Raw genomic sequence first — 19,037 nt, 5'->3', positions numbered from 1 at the left:
AACTGGAGAACAGAGAGGCTGGAAATGAACACCTCACTTCACAAGAAGAATTCAGCCTGGGAAGGGGAGCACTGCTCCCACCTGGCTGAGGCAGCTCAGCCTTTGTTTCTCACTTTTTCCTTTACACACAGAACCTTCGTTTTCTGGGTTACTCACAATGGTTTTGAATGATCTGCGTGGAAAGAGCAAAACCTCTCCTGAAGCTGATAATTACTATGAAAATACTCCTGTGTTAGTCACAAGGAAGTAAATGGAGGGAAAAAAAAGAGAATAAGTTGTGTGGGTTTCTAAATTATTCTATTTCATAAAAGTGGAGTAAGTCCTGTTCTGTGAGCTTCTCTTTTATGAGGGACTTAAGTAATTTTTATCATGAGTCGTCTTACAAGCTCGGCTCCTGGAACAAGAGAACCAAAAGGAATTAGGTTTGACTTTAAAAAGCTTTTAGTAGTCCTGACAGGAAACCGTTTATTTGTGTGGGTTTGTTTTTTTAAAAATTATTTACACCACCAACATCTTTTTTTCCATGATAATGGACTCATTATTGCACAAGTGTCTGGCTTTTAAATCTTCAAATTCTAACCTAAACCAGTTTGGGTAGGGCCAGCACAGGGCTCATTTCAGCTGCAAACTCTGACTGTTTGGGGAGGCCAAATGTGACCCCTGGGTGAGGGGAACCAATTCAGAATGAAAGTGAGATGCTGAGCCCTTAAACCAGACAAACCCAGCTCTGCTCTCTCAGGGCAGCACAGGCAATAAGGACACTGCTTTTCTCTTTAAAGGCACATTTCTGCTCTTTATTTTTTTATTTTTTTCTATACTTCTGCTCTTTATTTTTTTTTTTGCTGTGCCCTCTTCCACTCTGCTGCCGAGCAGCACTGTAAGAATTCCTGACAAACTCACATATTCCAGAGCTGAAATATCCGGGCTGGACCTCGGCACAACCATTGCTATTGTACCTCACATTTCCTGTTTGTGCTCGCCCAGGGCCCGGCCACCAGCACAAACCCCCTCAGCAGCTAAATCAAAATGTACCCCTCAGCAGCTAAATCAAAATGTACCCCTCCTCAGCAATTAAATCAAAATGTACCCCTCCTCAGCAATTAAATCAAAATGTACCCCCTCACAGCTAAATCAAAGTGTACCCTCCTCAGCACTTAAATAAAAATACACCACCTCAGCAGCTAAATCAAAATGAACCCCCCCTCAGCAGCTAAATCAAAATTAACCCCCTCACAGTTAAATAAAAATGTACCCCTTCAACAGTTAAATAGAAATGAACCCCCTCAGCAGCTAAATAGAAATGAACCCCCTCAGCATCTAAATAAAAGTGAACCCCCTCAGCACCTACATAAAAATGGATCCCCTCAGCCCCCCGGCTCCAGCAGCAGCGAACAAAATCCACATTTAAGCACCAAAACCACCACCAATGCAAACAGGCAGAGCTCAGAGCTGTGAGGGTGAGGAATTCGGTGCCATTCATCCCCTCAGGGATTTCACTTCCCCAGGGAGAGGGGACTCACCGCGCCCTCAACCACTCGTTTGAAGCACTTTTTTTTTAGCTTCATCTTTGACAAAAATCCGTTTTTCAGAGCTGAAGTGAAACCAAAGCACGAGGCAAGGTTTGGGGGGGGATGGGCTCAGCCATGATCCCAACCCTGCCCGGCTCCGAGCCCTCTGGCACCGCCGCCTCATTCATTCATTTTCAGCAGCAAAGATCTCCCAGAGATGTGCAAACACCAAAAATTCCTCATGAGTTACCCTCAGCCATCCTCTGCTGGTAATGAGGTGATTCATGCTGTTCGTATTTTAATCTACCACCAAGAGAAAACATCTCAGGACCGAGGAAAAAGCCATGTACTGCTAAAACCAGTATTCGGAGTCATTAATCATGATAGTTTTATTTCCTACAGAACCACATCATGATTCCTATTTTTAAAGGTTGTTTTTAAAGAACTGTGAAAAACCTTTAATGGGCTTCAGGAAAATAAGCCAGCAGGCTTGTTTTGAGAGTGTCAGAATGGAAAGGATTCTTGGAAGAGTGGCCTTGCTTCCCTGTTCCTGCCTTGAAGATCTGCTCTGTGCCAGCCCTCAGCTCGGTGCCAAGTGCAGCATGAGAATTGTTTCCCAAAAAGCCATGTCAGATTTTACATCCAGTGCTGGCAGCAAACAAGGAAGCAGCATTAAAGTAGGAATTGATACTTCAGACAATGTTCAGGCCCTCTCTAACATATAGAAAGCTTTCCAATCACAGGAACAGCAATTAAAAGCCTGGTATCAAACTGACACACTCGACCTGTCTCTCTTGCACCAAGGATTGGTGACCAAAAAAAAATCCCAAATCAGATGTGAACTGAAATGATCCTGAGGCAGCAACACCCCTCCCACACTGAGGCTGCTTGAAATTCTACTTTTAGCAATTTCCAAGTACTCTCTTCTCAGCTAACCCTGGGATCTCTCCTGGCACCAGAATGCAGCTCCAAAAAGCAGCTGGTGAGAGATGCTCTGAAGGATCCAGACAAATGACAGTTTTCAACACTGCAAAAACAGCTAAGCAGGCCAGGGAAAGCAAACATCAGAGTCATTCATATCCTGCAGCCATTGCATAACCACTTGCAGAGCCTGCCCAGTGCCTGGCCCCATGCAGTAAATGGCTAATGCAGAGTGTTTAATTCAGGTGCACCTGTGTGGCAGCTGAGGGAGCCTGAGCAGGTGCCCACATGCCATCAATTCCTCCACGTGCCCTGGTGGCACAGACAGTGCTGCAAGTCCCAGCAGAGCTCAGCTCCACATGGGTGGGCCCAAGGGCATTGTTCTCCCAGCGTGTAATTGCACTGCCAACAATCTCCCTGTACATACAGCCTTAAAACGAGCAATTAATTAAAAGCAATTTGAAAGCACTTACTGGGTCTATTCTCTAGTGCCAGCAAATCCAGGCACTAAAGCAGGGGAGGATTTGTTTTGCAACTTCTCATTTCTTTGAGTCAACAGAAGAATAAGTTTTACCATTATGAAGAAATGTAATTAAAGTGTGTGGAACATGAACAGTAGATCAACGGTAATGCAGAAGTTAATATTGAGAGCCCCACTTAACCTGTCATATTTCGATTTTAGAGGGAGCTGCTGTACAATTAACAAAGCAAAATAGTTACAACTCCTTTCTTTGAGAGCTGGAGCTTCTACCTGCATTGTTTCCAGCTGGGTTAAAAGCAGAGCACCACTCTGAAAGAGCTCACCCCTGAAAGCTCAGGTCAGCACTCCCTGTTCCCTCTCACACCGAGCAGATCCCAGCACTGTTTTACTACAGCGATAACAAATCCCATGTACACCTTGCTGGCACAGCTGCAGCGATAAGAACATGAACAGTTCAAACACGGCTTGTTCGGGTCAGGAGCTGCTGTTTTTACACCCCCTCTGCCATCTAGTGGCAACAACCGCGTGGCTTCCACCGAGGTGTAAACCGTGAGGTGCTCAGGCCCTGCCCGGGTGTTAATTGACCTGAGCAGACCGTGCTAATCACTAAATCGTACTCAGGAAAAAAAAGGACACAAATCCTGGCTTCTCGTTGTTCCAGGAATTCCCTCAGTGAAACAGGAACATGCTTATCTCATATATTTATATATTAAATACATTTAAAGCAAACCAAAGTGTAAATACTACAGAAGAAACACTGGATGTTGATGGTACATTTTTATTACATTTTACTCTATAACCACCTTCTGATTACTCAGTGTAATCTCTTCAGTCTGTTTCCCCCTCCTAACAAAGTTATTGAAGCCTTCCCTTTGACGTTCCTAATAAATACCTTCCCTACCAATATTAAACTCAGTTTCTTTTCCTGGGTGACACATCCCTGTAATCTCTGCAAGGCTGTGAACCTCCCAAACACCCACCATAAGTTATAGTGATAAACCTACTGAGAAGTTGTATTTTCTATAAATTATTTCAGTGTCAGCTCAGGTCAAGGCCTAATGAGGTTCACATATCCCACAGGATAATCAAAGTGATGTATTATGGAATTTAATTTTTCTACATTGAAGGAATTTAGAATTTTGATTTTTAAATACAGAGTAAAAGAAAGGTTCCACCTCCTTTAAGAAAAGGAGTGGTGCTGTCTTAGGAGGATTTCATGTGTCAAAATAATTTTGAAGTGGCCTGGGGTCTGACAGTGCTCAATGCACAAACTTGGTTTGTTTAGCAGGAATTAATTCCACAGCCTTTAGGACAGAACCAAATCTGAGGCTGCTCATGCCATGCCATCCCATCTGCCAGGCACTGCCCTTCCTGCTGGGGGGACAGGCAGGAGTTTCCTGCAGCGTTTTCTGTGTTATTGTAAATGATTAAAGCAGCTCTGAAAGTAAACATCTGTAATGGTTCCAAATACAAAATGACATTTGTTGCATGAACTGGTTTTAATTATTTTGTGGCCATGAATCCTTTTCTTGAATCCAGGACAGTGGTTTCATAACCCAGGAACTAATCCAATGGCCAAAAGCAAAACACACCCAAACATTTCCCTGACTTTCATAGCTACACTGAGATAAACAACATCATGCAAATTTTAGTACTTTATCTTCATAGAAAAACATTGTTCTTGCTATTATTTTCAAAGCAAAATTAATACAGACTGAACTTTAAACCAGCTGCCTGTTTTGGTGGCTTCAGTTAGAAAAATGATCATTTTAAGCTATTAAAAAAATACTCTGAAAAATTTTAAATGGAAACACTTGAGCTGCACACAGTAGGACAGCCTTCATTTAAATGGGAGATTAGAGGATGGAACTTGCAGATTTGGCTCATTGTTTCAAAGTGAGCATTAACCAACAGCAGGCCAATATCCACAGTTCAACAAACACAGAGCTTACAACCTACAGAACAAGGTGATGCAGTGTAGAACATGAACAGCACCCACTAGAGCACCAACTTTAGAGGTATTTAATGTTGAGAATTTGCAGAAAATTATTTATTCATTGCTTTTAAAATATGCAACAATTAAAGTACTCAATTCAAAAAGGACATGGTGTGGAAATATCCTTACCAAGTAGAGCAGAAAGGTGTGGAGACCTGTTCCAAGTCCAACAGAGGACAGAATGCCCAATCCTACCCAGTAGGCACACCAGAAGAACTTCTTCTCCATGTACCGCACGTACTGAGCAAGGAAAGGCACAAAAAAAGAAAAAAAATATAAATTATGAAATCTCCAGGGGAGAAAATTAAGCAAAAGGCTAACAGAGACATTTATCTGGATTACAACAACTGAAATAGGCTCCTAGATACTTCTCTTTGGAATTTATTTCAGTAACAGCACAGACATGTACAGGAAACTGCACTTTCAAAAGAAAAAAACCCCACATTTTGGAATCAGCAAGTTTCCAAGGAGATAGATGGAAATTCAGGTTCAATAGTAGGAGGTTGAAATCCAGAACAAGCCCATGAGGAGCAAGCCCCAGGCAGCTCAGAGAATTGTCTGAACAGTTTAAATAAAGGAATAAAATCAGCTGCACTCCCAGTGAGCCTGCTGGATGTTGCATCTTGGAGCAGGTTTGTCATTTGTAAGAAAACATTAAAGTTCTGGTTGTGTGCTGCACCCAGAAATGAGGGGATGTGGGAAAGCCACAGCAAGTTCTGGACACGGTTTTACACCATCCATGGACCAACAGCACCAAGGTGAAGTTTACACCATTCTTATCCAGGCTCCAACCTGCCAGGGCACAAAAACACCTAAAAATGCCAAGTGAACATGGCTGACACCTCCTTAGCAGGGAGCTCCTGCACTGGCTGTCACCTGAGGGTGACACTGCCCTCAGCAGGCCCAAGGAAACCTGGGCAGTCAGGACTTGGGGTCCAGAACTGCGGATCCCTCAGCAGGCAGTGCCACACCCCAGCAGGAGGGATGGAAGCAAAAACTGGAATTGGGAACCTGCTCATTTCAGAGCTGTGACAGCATCTGGGATTGGTTTTTAAAAGGGCTCCCTGTCCTCCAGGAAAATCTGAAGCTCCAAGAGAAATGGGGAAGGGAAAGGTGCAGAGAGCACCTTCACTAAGCTTAACCATGTCTGACACTCCCAGTGCTGCAGAAGCACCAGGCTTGGTGTTCACATCACAGGAACAGATCTGAAACACAAAACCATTTTACATCTCCTGTGCTAGCTGGGCAGGAGACTTTCTACAGGATCAAGAGTCATTTCTTGGGAAACATGAAGCTCTGCTCTGTATGTGCCTGTCCTAGCTGGGCAGGAGACCTTCCACAGCATCATTTCTTCCACTAGACCTTCCACAAGAATAATTTCCTGGGAAACACGAAGCTCTGCCACGACTCAGGGTAACACTTCCCCTCCCGCCACCATGAAAATCTTGCTGACAGCAGCTGTGAAGGAGTGCTGCAGCACCCCAGGTGTGCTTCACTCAGGAGCAGATGAGACACCTCCAGATCCACCAGAATGACACAGCTCATCCCTCCCCACCTCTGAACACAACTCATGCATACCAACAGAGCAGCCACGACTTGAGGAACAAAACCTTAGCGAGCAGCCCCAAAGATCCATGATAAATTCATGGAGATGGCAGCAGGATTCATTCAGCTCCCAGCCCAGGGAGGGAGGGGGGCCAGGGAAGCAGAGCTGGTACCTGTTGGTGTGCTCCCTCGATGTAGTACAGGGCTGTGAGCGCCGCCAGTGCCAGCACCACGCACGCCAGGACCCCGCGCCGCCGCCACAACCTGAAAGACAAACGGCAAATTAGGGAATTTCACCATTAAACATGCAGCTCAGAGTAACTCAGTTACCTCTGGGGACTGGGGATGTGCTCAGCAGGGACAATGGCAGCACTGCAAACCTCCCAAGAAAATATCTGGGGAGCCTTTACTCTTTAGGAAAAAATCCCCGCGTCACTGGCAAGCCAGATCAAAGTTCAGCCACTCGTATTTTACTTTTTTTAATAAAGCAAAACAAAGTAACTGACTGAAAACAAACACAAGCTGAAAACAATTCAGCTTCTGGAGCCAAGAGTCAGACCCAGGCCCTGAGCAGCAGCTGTGGCCAAGCACAGAGCAAAGCAGGCCCTGGGCAAGGACAAGCTGGGTGGAATTCAGAAATGCTGATTTCCAACTGTGCTGCTGGGCAGAGCCACAGTGACAGTCACAGGGATAAATTTTTACATTATTTTGTTTTCTTTTATCTATTAAAATTGGTATCTTATAACAGCTCCAAATTTAATAAATATATTTTAGGTAACTCTGAAGCATTAGGTGAGTAAAGGGAGAAAAGGGCTTTCCAAAGTAATTTGCTACCAAATAATTTTTGAGCATATTTGGTTTTACTCTTTTTTTCCTGCTTGATGTGTATGTGGCCACACACAGTAGATTAGCAAATACATTTAGAATTTTTCAGAAAACACTACTATATTGTCACCTAATGATGTATAAAAAAAGCAAGTGCTAGCATCACTTAACATTCCCAGCCTAAAATAGCAAATTATAAACATAACTTATCTAATTAGACAGAAAGATAGAAATGTGAGGCATGATACAGGAAAACAGTCACAAATATTTCATATTAAGCAAACTGAAAAGAGCACTCAAAACATTTTAAAATGAAAGTTAGTGCTGCTTACATTAGTATGACAATTGAATTTTCAAATGATTGTCATTCAAAAACACAATTTATGCAATGGAACACAGGAGATCATTAAGAGTCAATCTGAGGTCTCAACTTAATAGCTTGTAATAGTCAGGGTTATTTTCTGTAAAGATTCTGTCAGGGGAGTGCCAGACAACTGAATGTGCTGCTCAGCAGAGGAGGCAAGTGCTATCTGTAACAGAACTGGATGTCTAGGAAGCCAAATAAGATTTGAGGTCTTAAAATAAATCCTCCAATGTTATTTCTGCTTAGTTTAAATAAATGCTTGGCAATTGTCAGAAATTACAGATGTCAGACCAGTAAAACAGTTCTCAGAGACAATTCCTAATGGTAGTTGAAAGAATGCACAAATAAAATAAATAGGCTTGGGGGGTTCAGTTTTTTTGGGGGTGTAAAAGGGAATTAAGGCTACACTACACAAACCTGGTGTTTTTTATACAAATAATTTCAAAGGCAAATGGAAGCTGTCAGTAAATCTGGACTGGCACCACCTCCAGCCTGGCCCAGAGGGAGTGAGCAGAGCCCTGAGCACCAGCTCAGCTCAGCCTGGAGGAGCAGCCCCACAGCTGGAGGACCCCAGGTGACATCAGACTCTGTCCCCTGACTGGGAAAGGCTTTGTAAACTCATCCCAAGCACAGCAGAGCCACCAACACAAGCCCTGCATGGCTGCTACTCCTGCCATTTTCACTGCACACTACACTCATGTTTTGGCAGCCTAAACCCCCAGGCCTTGTGCCCAAAGAACTGGCTCTGCATTTCAGCACTAGCAGGGAATGGCAGGACTGCTCCTCACCAGTTCTCTCACTGGGATAAAAGCTGGTTTTATCCAGTGTGGAAATAACACTCAAGGAAAGTGCTTTAATAAATCATTTCCTGCTGTAAAAAGGCCACAGAGAAGCAAAGTCTTCTTTACAGCATCATAAACATCAGTGCAAGCTGCACAGAGCCCTGATCTCTGCCCTGGCTGAGCTGTTTGAAGATTACTCAGTGACACCTGCATTAGCAGGTCAGTGCTGACACTGCAGCCATAAGCACAACATCCCATTCCTTAAGGATTCCACTCTTTCAAACTGGAATATTCAACCCTTCAGAAAGGCAGTTTGCCATTTTCTCTCCCAAGCACCTTGCTGCATTTATGTAATTTAGGCAGCAGATCTGAGAGCACAGCTACAAGTGTGGGATGCTCCAGCAGCCACCTTTAAGGGACAAAAATACACATGTTGTCTGAAAAAAATCAGTTTTCAGGTTGTGAACCATCAGGGAAAGTGAGATGTCAGAATGACCTACTGAATCAGAGCATGGGTTTGCCCAGAACGCTTAGTAGAAGTTAAAGAAATGATCTTTACTTTATGGTCCATTCCTTCAAGTTTAATAGAGTTTCCAGGCAAAAATACTGCAAGGTAATAAGAGGTTTTTTCCACAGCACAATATTCAACCTCTCCTCTCGCTCCCTTCGCTTCCGCTCACTCAGCATCGAGGAATCTGCAAATGAAAAGAAAAATAAAATATTAAAAAATCTGTAAAAGCACAGGTTGGCAGTCAGCTGCTATCCCACCCAGAAATACACTGATTTTTTAAAAATTTGTCAGGAAGTTAATATGAGCTGTTGCTATAGGACACAAAATAACACGAGCGTGCACATTGCTGCTCTTAATGTGAAGAAAAGGGAAGTTCATTTTCTGACTTTAACAATTCTAGGTTTTTAAAAAATTACATTGAAAGGTGAAAGTGCCACTTCTCCAACGACACTGGACAAACTAACAGTCTATTAAATGTCTCTTTTTTTTATAAAAGAATGCAAAATAAGAAGTTGCAGGGCACTGAGAGGAGCTGAGAGCAGCCAGACCCCAGGTCAGGTGTGAGCTCAGCAGGGACATTTCCCTCTGAACCTCTGAGCTGGCTCTTGTCCAGCACAGCCATTCCCAGCTCCCCCTGCAGAGGATGGAATTACAGGGGGGAACTGGATAGGAGCACCTGCCCTGCCAGGCAGGAGCCTCTCCCAGAGCCCTGTCCTGGAAAGGAGCTCAGCCCTGCCTGGCACTGAGCTCACAGCCAGCCCAGGCCCTGCTCACAAAACCTTTTCCAATCAAGGTGTTACTTGTGCTTTTCCAATCAAGGTGTTACTTGTGCTTTTCTAATCAAGGTGTTATTTGTGCTCACAGTACGATGAATAAAACTCCAAACCTGAGCTGGTTTTTTGGAGGAGAATGGCTTGTTCAAAGGTTGTCAAGCTAATGAGCAGTAATACTTTTGAAACTTGTAAAGAAAAGGAATTCTGGAATTCTGGATTTAAAAGATAATAAATGGATTTTTTAAAAAAAGTAATGATTTTTAAACTTTTAAAGAAAAGGAATTCTGGAATAAGATTTAAAAATAATAGCAGTAAAGAGTGAAAAAATACACTTGTATCCAAACAGACACCAAAGTTGTTTAAACACAGTACACAGTCACAACACATGTATTCTATTTTGCATTATAGTAATATTGATAAATTTTAGATTTTTAGAAAGCTGTTGCATTTAAAATATTGATCTAATGTGATCTCCAGCACATTGGAACCCAAGATGTATTATTTCAGTCTTACTCCAGTACCTGAACCATTTTGCCTTATCAGATGCTGATATTTACCCAGAAATTGCAGCTCTCATTAGTCACACAGCCCACTTAATTCTGTATTCCTTAGCTGGAAAATCAGTTGCTTAAGATGAACTAACAGAAATCCTGGCAAATACTGAAGAACATCCGCATTCCCTCAGAGTTACAGGATGATTTAAGACTTTAAGTAAAAGGCTTTAATTTGTTCCATACATACAAATATGCAGTTAATCTTTTTGGTTTAATATGTGTAATAAAAATGTTTCAACCTTGTTTTTATGACCTTGTTTTTAGTAAAAGGTCGTAAAAGACAATGGTGTAAGACTGCACACAACTTGAGAAATCACTTGATTACAAAACTTAATTAAATATGGAACTGGCACATTCAAAGCTGACAGGAAACAAACAAGGATGATTATAATTTCCATGCTTTACTACACAGCATGGATAATTCAGTGACACAAAAACCTTCATTAACTGTTTTCAGGTTATTTTTCATGAGTTCTAAACATTAATCCCAGGCTACTTCAGCCATACCAGCAGGGAAAACAGAGGAGAGGCAGGAGGGGAAGTAGTTAAAACAGTTTTGCTGGTAATTTATCACTGAAACCAATAAATTATAGTGACATTGAATTTCAACAGAACAGCTAGTAATTGGGAGACTAATAACTGGATCTGTCCCAGAGTAAATCACATTTTTATGACCAAGAACTGACTTTTCAGTGCCAAAGGGTGGGGTTGTACAGCCTCACTTCCACAGCCACACATTTGCCAACAGAGTTACATTTTTTTAGGTTTTTTTTTGTTGTTGTAGCCTCTGTTGGTACCCAGGTCAGCTTTGTGGGGCTTAAATGTATCAAGAACTTTGGGAGAAGAAAGGAGTGTAAGAGAAATGTGAATGGAAATAAACAGCATGAATCTACTCCATGGCTTTGAAATCCTAAATCCCTCAGGTTCAGAGCTGACTGAGGTTTCTAGGATTGATTCAGGCATGGAGCCCTCTGCAATATGGGCATACAATCAGAATCCCAGAATGGTTTGGGTTGGAAGGGCCCTAAAGCCCATCCCATTGCACCCCTGGCACGGGCAGAGGTGCCTCTCCCTAGGTCAGGTGGCTCCATCCAGCCTGGCCTCAACAGAAAACCCAAATCAATTCCTTTTCCATGTTGTGCTGTTTGACAGCCCACACAGGGCAGTGAGAGCACCAAGGGATTCCCACCTACCTGTGAAGTTGCCATTGTGCTGCTCTTTGCTCATTTTGATGCGTCTCTGGTCACAGTCTGTGCCATTCTCTGCCATTTCATAGATCTGTCACCTCTGGGGACCTGAGAGAGAAGAAACCCAAAAAGGACAAGCTGTGGTTCAGGTTAGGAGCTCTCCACAAGCAAAGGATGCAGACAAACTCCCAGCAGCTCCCAAACCCAGCTCACACTCATCCTGCATTACACCACCAACAGCAGAAAGTGATTCAATCCCCACACTGACAAAGATTAAAACATTTCCACCTACATCATTCTAAATTTTTCACTCAAATGACAAAACTCCCTCACTTCTAACAGCTGAACAAAAGCTGATTAAACAAACCCCTTCCTTGACCCAACCCACTGTTTGGGCTCCAGGAGCAGCAGAGCTTTGTACAAACCTCACTCCCATCCTGAGGCTGGAGCTCCAGGTGTGCTCCTCATCCTGGCACCAGAGCTCTGCAGGTTGTCAAAAACCTCCCTGGCTGGAAATGAAGTGTGGTAACCAAGACACTGAGCTGCATCTCCTGCCCTGCACAAAAGGCAAACTCTGCAGAGGACAGGAGCTTTCTGATGGGAGCTGTGCTGCCCTGTCCATACTCAATGCTGGTTTGGCCTCCCTCTAGAGGGATCAGCCCTGAAACAAAACCCCAAAAGAACAAATGGGGTTTTCCTTGTCCAGGAGAGTAAATAATGCAAGAAGTGGGAGCCAGCACAAACCAGAGTGTTGCAAGAGTTGCCTCTCTTTTCTTTAAAAAAAAAACTGAACAGCTGACAATTCTTATGCAATCAAACACAAAGAGCGTAACCAGTCAGACTCCTTGTTTTAAAAACCCTCTCTTGAATCTTAAAACTCTTTCTCTTAAAAGAGAGTCCCGCAAAGCTAAACATTTTATTTGCATTGTATTTCTTCCTGATTTACAGGTTTTGATACGTTGCTTTTGTTGGAAAGAGAAGTGGTGCAGCATTAAAATGACAGGTTATATAAAACTGTCCAGTGGAAGAAACTGAAGTTCTACAGAAAAAATCCTTCCCCATTGATTTATGTGAGGCTTAAGAGCCAAGCAGCAACTCAGGTTTGGTAAACAGGAGTGAGGTCACCCCTTGGATTCAGACTGCAATAATTTTGTCAAAATTTTAAATAAAATGTTCAAAGATTTCAGATGCTGTATTTGACATTTCCAGGGTGTCACAAGTCAGTTTTACACAGGTGTTTTTTAAACAAGTGCAAGTCTTGTGCTTTACTTGCAATAGAGATAGAATCTAATTACTAAAGGTTCTAGTTAAACTCCAGCAGTCAAAAGCACTGAGGTCTCAGGAAGGAGTCCTTTCTTCAACACCTCCCCCTGACACAAAATGTGCAGAAACTGAAATCTTTCTGGTTAAACAGGGCAGCAGGAACTCATCTCATGCATGTTACGCCTTTTATCCACTGCGATGTGAACCCAGAATACCCAAAGCACCTAAAAAATGAGAAAAGCTGAAAAATGCCAAGGGCTCCTGAGTCACCAAGGACAAGAGGGCTGAGCTGCTGCAGTGGGAGCTGCACAGCATCTCTGCATCCCCGGCAGCCCAGGGAAATGTGGAGCTCTGCTCTGCCAGGGGGGTTCAGAGCAGCCTGACCCTCTGCAGCCGCCCCAGTGCCCAGCTGAGGATAACAGGGCTGTTGCTGTGGCAATAACAGGACCAAATGTTCAGCCACCCTCACTTCCACCAGGACAGGTGGATCCTGGTTTGCTTCTGACTGCATTCATTATTTTATATATATTTAAATAAGCATTTATGAACACCAGCAATTTTATATATATATATATATATATATATATATATATATATATATATATATATAAAATATATATATATTTAAATAAGAATTTATGAACATCTACAATTTTATATATGTTATATATAATATAGATATAATTATAGATATTTAAATTAGCATTTATGAACACCTACAATTTTATATATATGTTATATATACTGTATATTGAATTTTATATGTATAAATAAGCACTTATGAACACCTACAATTTTATATACATTTCATATATATATTATATAGATATAATTTTATATATATTTAAATAAGCATTTATGAATACCTGCAATTTTATATTAATATGTAATGTAATATATAATATGTGTAATATATAATATGTGTAATATATAATATGTGTAATATATAATATGTGTAATATATATGTGATGTATATAATTTTATATATATTTAAATAAGCATTTATGAACAACTACAATTTTATATATCATATATATATATAAAAATTTAAATAAGTATTTATGAACACCTCCAATGTAAGTTTCCATACACACATACCCATGTCCATACCACAGGAATTCACACACACAGAGCCCAAACTGCAGAGGGCAATATTTAAATTGCACACCCACCCCCAGCACGCCTGATGTTCACAGAAAGCTGCTTAGGAAGCAAAAGCCAGCCAGAGCTGCTGAGCACACACAGCACCACTAAAAAAAGTGTTCTGGCTTAGGGAACTTCAGTCACATTTTGTGGACTTAAATATAGCAAAGATTAGAAAAAAAAATGCCACAAATTTCAGTGGAAGGCACACGTTCCTCATTTTGAAATCTATCTTTTTTCACGTGTGCAGATCTAGACTTCAGAATTAAAGTCTTGATTGGTTTGGTCTCTGCTCTCAGCTTGATTACACCCCAAGGAAGTTCATTTGGTGCAATGCCAACTGCTCTCCATGTCTGATGGGACAGCCCAGGCTGTGCAAACCCTGAATTCCAGTGCAATCCATGAATTCCTGCCTCTCTGGGGGCTCAGGTGTGCTGTTCCCAAGGCATGACAGCTTCTTCTCAGGAGCTCAAATGCCAGAGCCACTTTTACCCTGGCTGCCTGGAAAGGCACTAATCCAGGATTAGCTTTGCATAACACCACCTCACACAAGTCAACGTTTGCACTAAGCAGATAAATAATCCCTTCCACACTTCTGCAGGACAAATACTTGTCAAAAAGGTCTTGAAGTTCAACCATTCTGCAGGAAAGCTCTAAAAATTCCTATTTAAAAGCACAGCTGACATGGAGATGGGATATCTATCCCACGGCAGGGCTGAAAGGCTGCAAACCCTTCCCGGCTCCAGAAAGGAACCTCCCTGGTTTACCTCAGTCTGATTATACTCAAAGCATCTTAGCAAAGGGCCTGGAGGCTGCACATCCCCTCAGCTCAGCACTCCTGATCTGCTGATGCCCATCAGAACCCCTGGTCCTGCACTAATTCCTGCCCACAGGGATGGGCTGGAGCGGGAGGTGACCCAAAATGGAGTTATCCTTCATTAACTCACCCCATGCTCTCAAATCTACACCCAACCCGTGAGAGCTCACCACAGCAAACTCAATTCCATCTGCTGAACAGAACTTCACTTCTGACAGAAGCTGGGAAAGACACAGAGCCCATCTCTAAAAATAAATTTGCCTACTGCATGGAGCACTTAGCAGCAAACATAAAAATAAACTATTTAAACGAGCGAGGAAAACAACTGTGGCCAGTTTTTGTATCGGGGAGGCTGAGATCATTTGTTAGAGCTGTGCTCACACAGGAGCTGCTCTGTAGGGCTGAACAAAGAGCTGACAATGCCCCACTGAGCTTTAGTGCAACCCAAAACGTGAAGTATAAAAAGACAATTATTGCTAGTCAAAAATGCAAATTACTCAACAAAAAGGGTTTATGGTGACTGTGACTGGCACTTCACAGCAGAAGTGAGACAAAGCAAAACAAGCAATCAGAGCAGGAGGACACAACAAAACTGGGCACTGCACTATCTGCTCTCTGTGGTCAGAGAAAAGGACCAAAGTCTCTGGAGCTCTGGGGGGCTGTGGAAGCACCAAGTGCTGCACTCATGCAAAAGGAACCAGTTCTGGACAAACTTGGGTGGCTGCACTCTCACCCAGAGGAGCAGATGTGGGCTCATGTTCTGTTCTGAGCATTTCTGGAGGACTCCTCTCCAGGGTGCTGGAACAACAAGGAGGTGTTTTCATGATCTCAGACATTGTTTGAACCACTCATTCTTACCACTCCTCACTGAAAGAGCCCTGGCTCTCACCTCCATCAGCTCCTCACACAGCTCCCACAACCAGAGTCAGAGCTTGAAGAATTTTGTTCCCCCCCATCCACCTCAGCAACACATCATCTCCAGTCAGTTCTTGCATTTAAAGCCAAATATTCCAATCCTGCTGCTTCTTTCTCCTCAACTTTTCTAATATTCCTTCTTTTTCTACATCCCAGTTACAATAAGGAGAAAAAAGGATTAAAATCCAGCCTTTCCAGGTGGGTAAAGAATTGCACATCTGTGAGAGGAGTTTTTCTTCAGTCATCACATGCTCTGCAGAGAGAATAAGTTAACAATTCCCTGGCAAAGAAACTTGGAGAGCACTTTCCCTCGAAAGGCAAAGGCTGCCTGGCACAGGAACAGATTCAGGGATCAGTTTGGAAGTGAAACATCCCCTGCCCCTTCCAGCTCCTCCCTCTCCAGCACTTCCCCAGGATCTGAAGGCAGTGGAGGAACCAAGCACATCCTCAGCTCTGCATCCTCCTGCAAAGCTGCTGCCCCTCCAGAGGGAGAGAGCCCCGTGCAGGTGGCACTGGGGTGGCACTGGGGTGGCACTGCCCCTCACCTGGGGGTAATGACTTTCCTGAAGATGGCAGAAAATATTAAAACTAACTGCTCGATTTTTTTTCCCCCCAGTCCTTCAGCACTCCTGGGAAGTGTTCAATTAAAATAAATGAGGCCACATCTGAAAGGTGTTCCAGATCTCCTCAGATTTAGCCCATAATGGGTTATTTTGATAGGAGTGCATTTATTCCCATACTAAAAATGTTTTCCTAACTAAAATAGTTTAATTCCTCAAAGGAGAGGTAATTCAGTTAAAGACCACAGGTTTCCATTTTGTGGGTTATGCCTCTGTACACCAGACCTATTTTCCAATTCCTACCCAAATAAATCAGCTTAGAATTTAGAGTTAAAATTCCAATTTTTTTTTTTTTAATGGGACTTTGAGATATCTTTTAGGAAAAACTGTTGTAACATGAGCTTCAGAGATACCATGCAATTTTCTTTTCAGTTAACAGAAAGTTCTGTCCCTGCCATTGAAGCCACATATATTAACCTGATCTTTTTGCTGTATTTTTTACTGATGAAACATGAATTTAAATTACATCCAGCAGTAGAATCAGGTGCTATAATAAAGGAGTAGAGATAAATAGATGAAAAGGTGAGAGCCAGGATAAGAGGACATGCAGAGGAGGCACGGCACAGATGAAAGGGGATGAACACAAGGACCTGACAAAGCCCAGAGTGGCTGAAAGCAGCTCCTGAGATAACAAATTCTGCTTTTCACAGGAACACTCTCTAATGCAGCCAATTCAGATTTCACACTTGGCCATCCAGTGAGGACACACTGCCCAGACAGAGGCCAATTCTGAGCCCTGGGAGAAAGACAAATATTCTTTTAATAAGCTTGAAATACCCTGAACAACTCACTGATAACATCCCTCTGGTCCAAGCAGCACCAAACCCAGCACGGTTCAGTGGTTTTGGTGCTGTCCCATGGCTGTGTTTGAAGCTGGTACAAAAAGCTCAGCGTTGCAACAGCCTCAAGGTTGTGCCCTTTGTCCTCAGGGAACAGCAAAGTCCACCCAGCTCAGGAAGAGAAGTTAAAATTCCAACCTGCAGATAACTCTGTCTCCCATCACAGTACACCAGGAATTACAGGTTTGGTCTTTTTTGTTTGTTTTAAACACACAGGTTTTTAAGGAATAAGGAATGTCCAAGCATGCACTAATGGAACAGATCACCCTTGCACTCAGAGGCACTTATGACATTCAGAAGGAATTCCAAGACAACAACTTAGAAAAGAAGGTTTAAGGCAGAAGGAGTGCAGCTGTTGCAGCCTACTCACCTTCCTCATTGCTGCCACCCACTTGAAAGCTGCTGAGCCTCCTCCTACCCTTCCCCACAGCAATTACAAACACCAGTGACTTCAGCAGCTCGGCAGGACACGAAACAAAGCTCAGACTAACAAAGAGAGCTCACCTCCCACTACACAAATGGAAACTGGCTTTTGAAACCCTCATCAGAAAACAGGGGATGAAGCCATTGTTACAACTGTCACTTATCCCATAAGGAATAAAGGAAAGTCTATTCCACACTGCAGAAATGATGGATTGGAAGAAGGAGGACTGACATAACACAGATTGTTTCAATAGCAAAATCAATGCATTAAGAAAAGCTGATGTATGCTATCATAAGGTGTTAGGAATCCCCCAACAAACTGAGGTGAAACACTCTCTGAAAGAGCAGAATTCCTAACAGCAAAATAGCACCAAAATCCACTGCCCAAACACAACACACGTGGTCCAAGGCATGAAAGAATAACACCACATTTTCTCCACCTCAACCCACATTGTCACCATTAACTAAACCAGGATACCCACTTGTTGGTAAGCACAGAAAACAAGGGCAGGAGAAAACCCTGAAGAAATGTCGTAGGTGCAGTTGGAAAGGGATAACCTGGATTCACAGCACTTCATAGATAAATACCTGCCATCAAACATCACTCCTTCTCTCAGGTCACCTTCATGACCTGCCAAGCAAAACTGGAATAAAACGGGAATCTTGCTGCTTTATTATCTGCTGTAAACACCACACGACACTGGCTAAAGAAATAAAAAACAGACGAGGTGTTTAACCCCGGTCAGCAGAAATGCTCCCATGGATTTGGGCCTCACATCCACAAGCCCCAGGCAGCCCACAGAGATGGCGGGATCACCCAGCCGGGAAATCACAGCACATTTCCAGTGGAAAAGCACACAAAGGCCATCGCTGTCTGCCTCTCCGCAGGGAGCAGGACACATTTCTCCCTGTGTCATCAAGCACCGTCCCTTGGGCCGGAGCAGGGCGAGTCTCGCCCACCTTCCCGGGGCTCTGGAGGAGCACAGCCGCTCTCCAGCGCGGTGAGGGGGCAGCGGTTCATTTCCCTCCCTCAAGGCCGGCAGCAGCAGCCTCCCCTCCCACCCTGCTCCTCCACAGCATTCCCGGCTCCTCCACAGCATTCCCGGCTCCCTCACGGCTCCCTCGGCTCGCACAGCACCGGGGCCGCCCGGCCGGGGGGTCCCCTCAGAGCCGGAGGGGCCGTGAGGGGAGCGGGCGGCGATGGGCGCGATGGGCAGCGCTGAGGGGCCCCGCTGAGGGCCCGCTGAGGAGACCCCCGCCCGCCGGGACAGCTCCGGGCTCGGCCTCGCACTCACCACGCTCCGGCGGCTCCGCTCGGCCCGGCACAACGCGGAACTGGGCCCGGCACAACACGCCCCGTCCCGCCCCGGGCTCCGTCACTTCCCGAGCGCCGCGGTCCCGTCACCTCCGGGCGGGCGCGGCGGAGCGGCCGGGCGGGAGCGGCAGGTGAGCGCTGAGGGGGTGCTGCCCCATGGGCCCCTCGGTTTCCCCCTCAGGGCCGCGGGGTCCCGCACGGTTCGGTGTCCGCTCGGGCCTGGCGGGGCTGAGGAGATGGAGGCGGCCCCGCTC

At 44.0% G+C, this 19,037-nt stretch overlaps 1 protein-coding gene across 1 annotated transcript in view; it reads right to left on the bottom strand.

Annotated features, from left to right (window-relative positions):
- The window catches only part of VMP1 (vacuole membrane protein 1), a 55,312-nt gene extending 43,680 nt beyond the window's left edge, over positions 1–11,632 (bottom strand). Inside the window, exons 1-4 of the mRNA XM_054287211.1 lie at positions 11,454–11,632; positions 8,982–9,117; positions 6,625–6,715; positions 5,036–5,146 (exon numbers count right to left, since the gene is read on the bottom strand). Of these exons, the coding sequence (XP_054143186.1) occupies positions 5,036–5,146; positions 6,625–6,715; positions 8,982–9,117; positions 11,454–11,529 (414 nt within the window). The 5' untranslated portion in view covers positions 11,530–11,632. The remainder of the gene's footprint in view (positions 1–5,035; positions 5,147–6,624; positions 6,716–8,981; positions 9,118–11,453) is intronic.
- Positions 11,633–19,037: the final 7,405 nt, after the last annotated feature.

The sequence above is a fragment of the Melozone crissalis genome, unplaced genomic scaffold, assembly GCF_028551555.1.
Source record: "Melozone crissalis strain CALT ecotype California unplaced genomic scaffold, PUWL_Pcris_2 ptg000057l_1, whole genome shotgun sequence".
Lineage (NCBI taxonomy): Eukaryota > Metazoa > Chordata > Aves > Passeriformes > Passerellidae > Melozone > Melozone crissalis.
The sequence above is the reverse complement of the archived record's forward strand: the minus strand, read 5'-3'. Positions and strand labels throughout refer to the sequence as shown.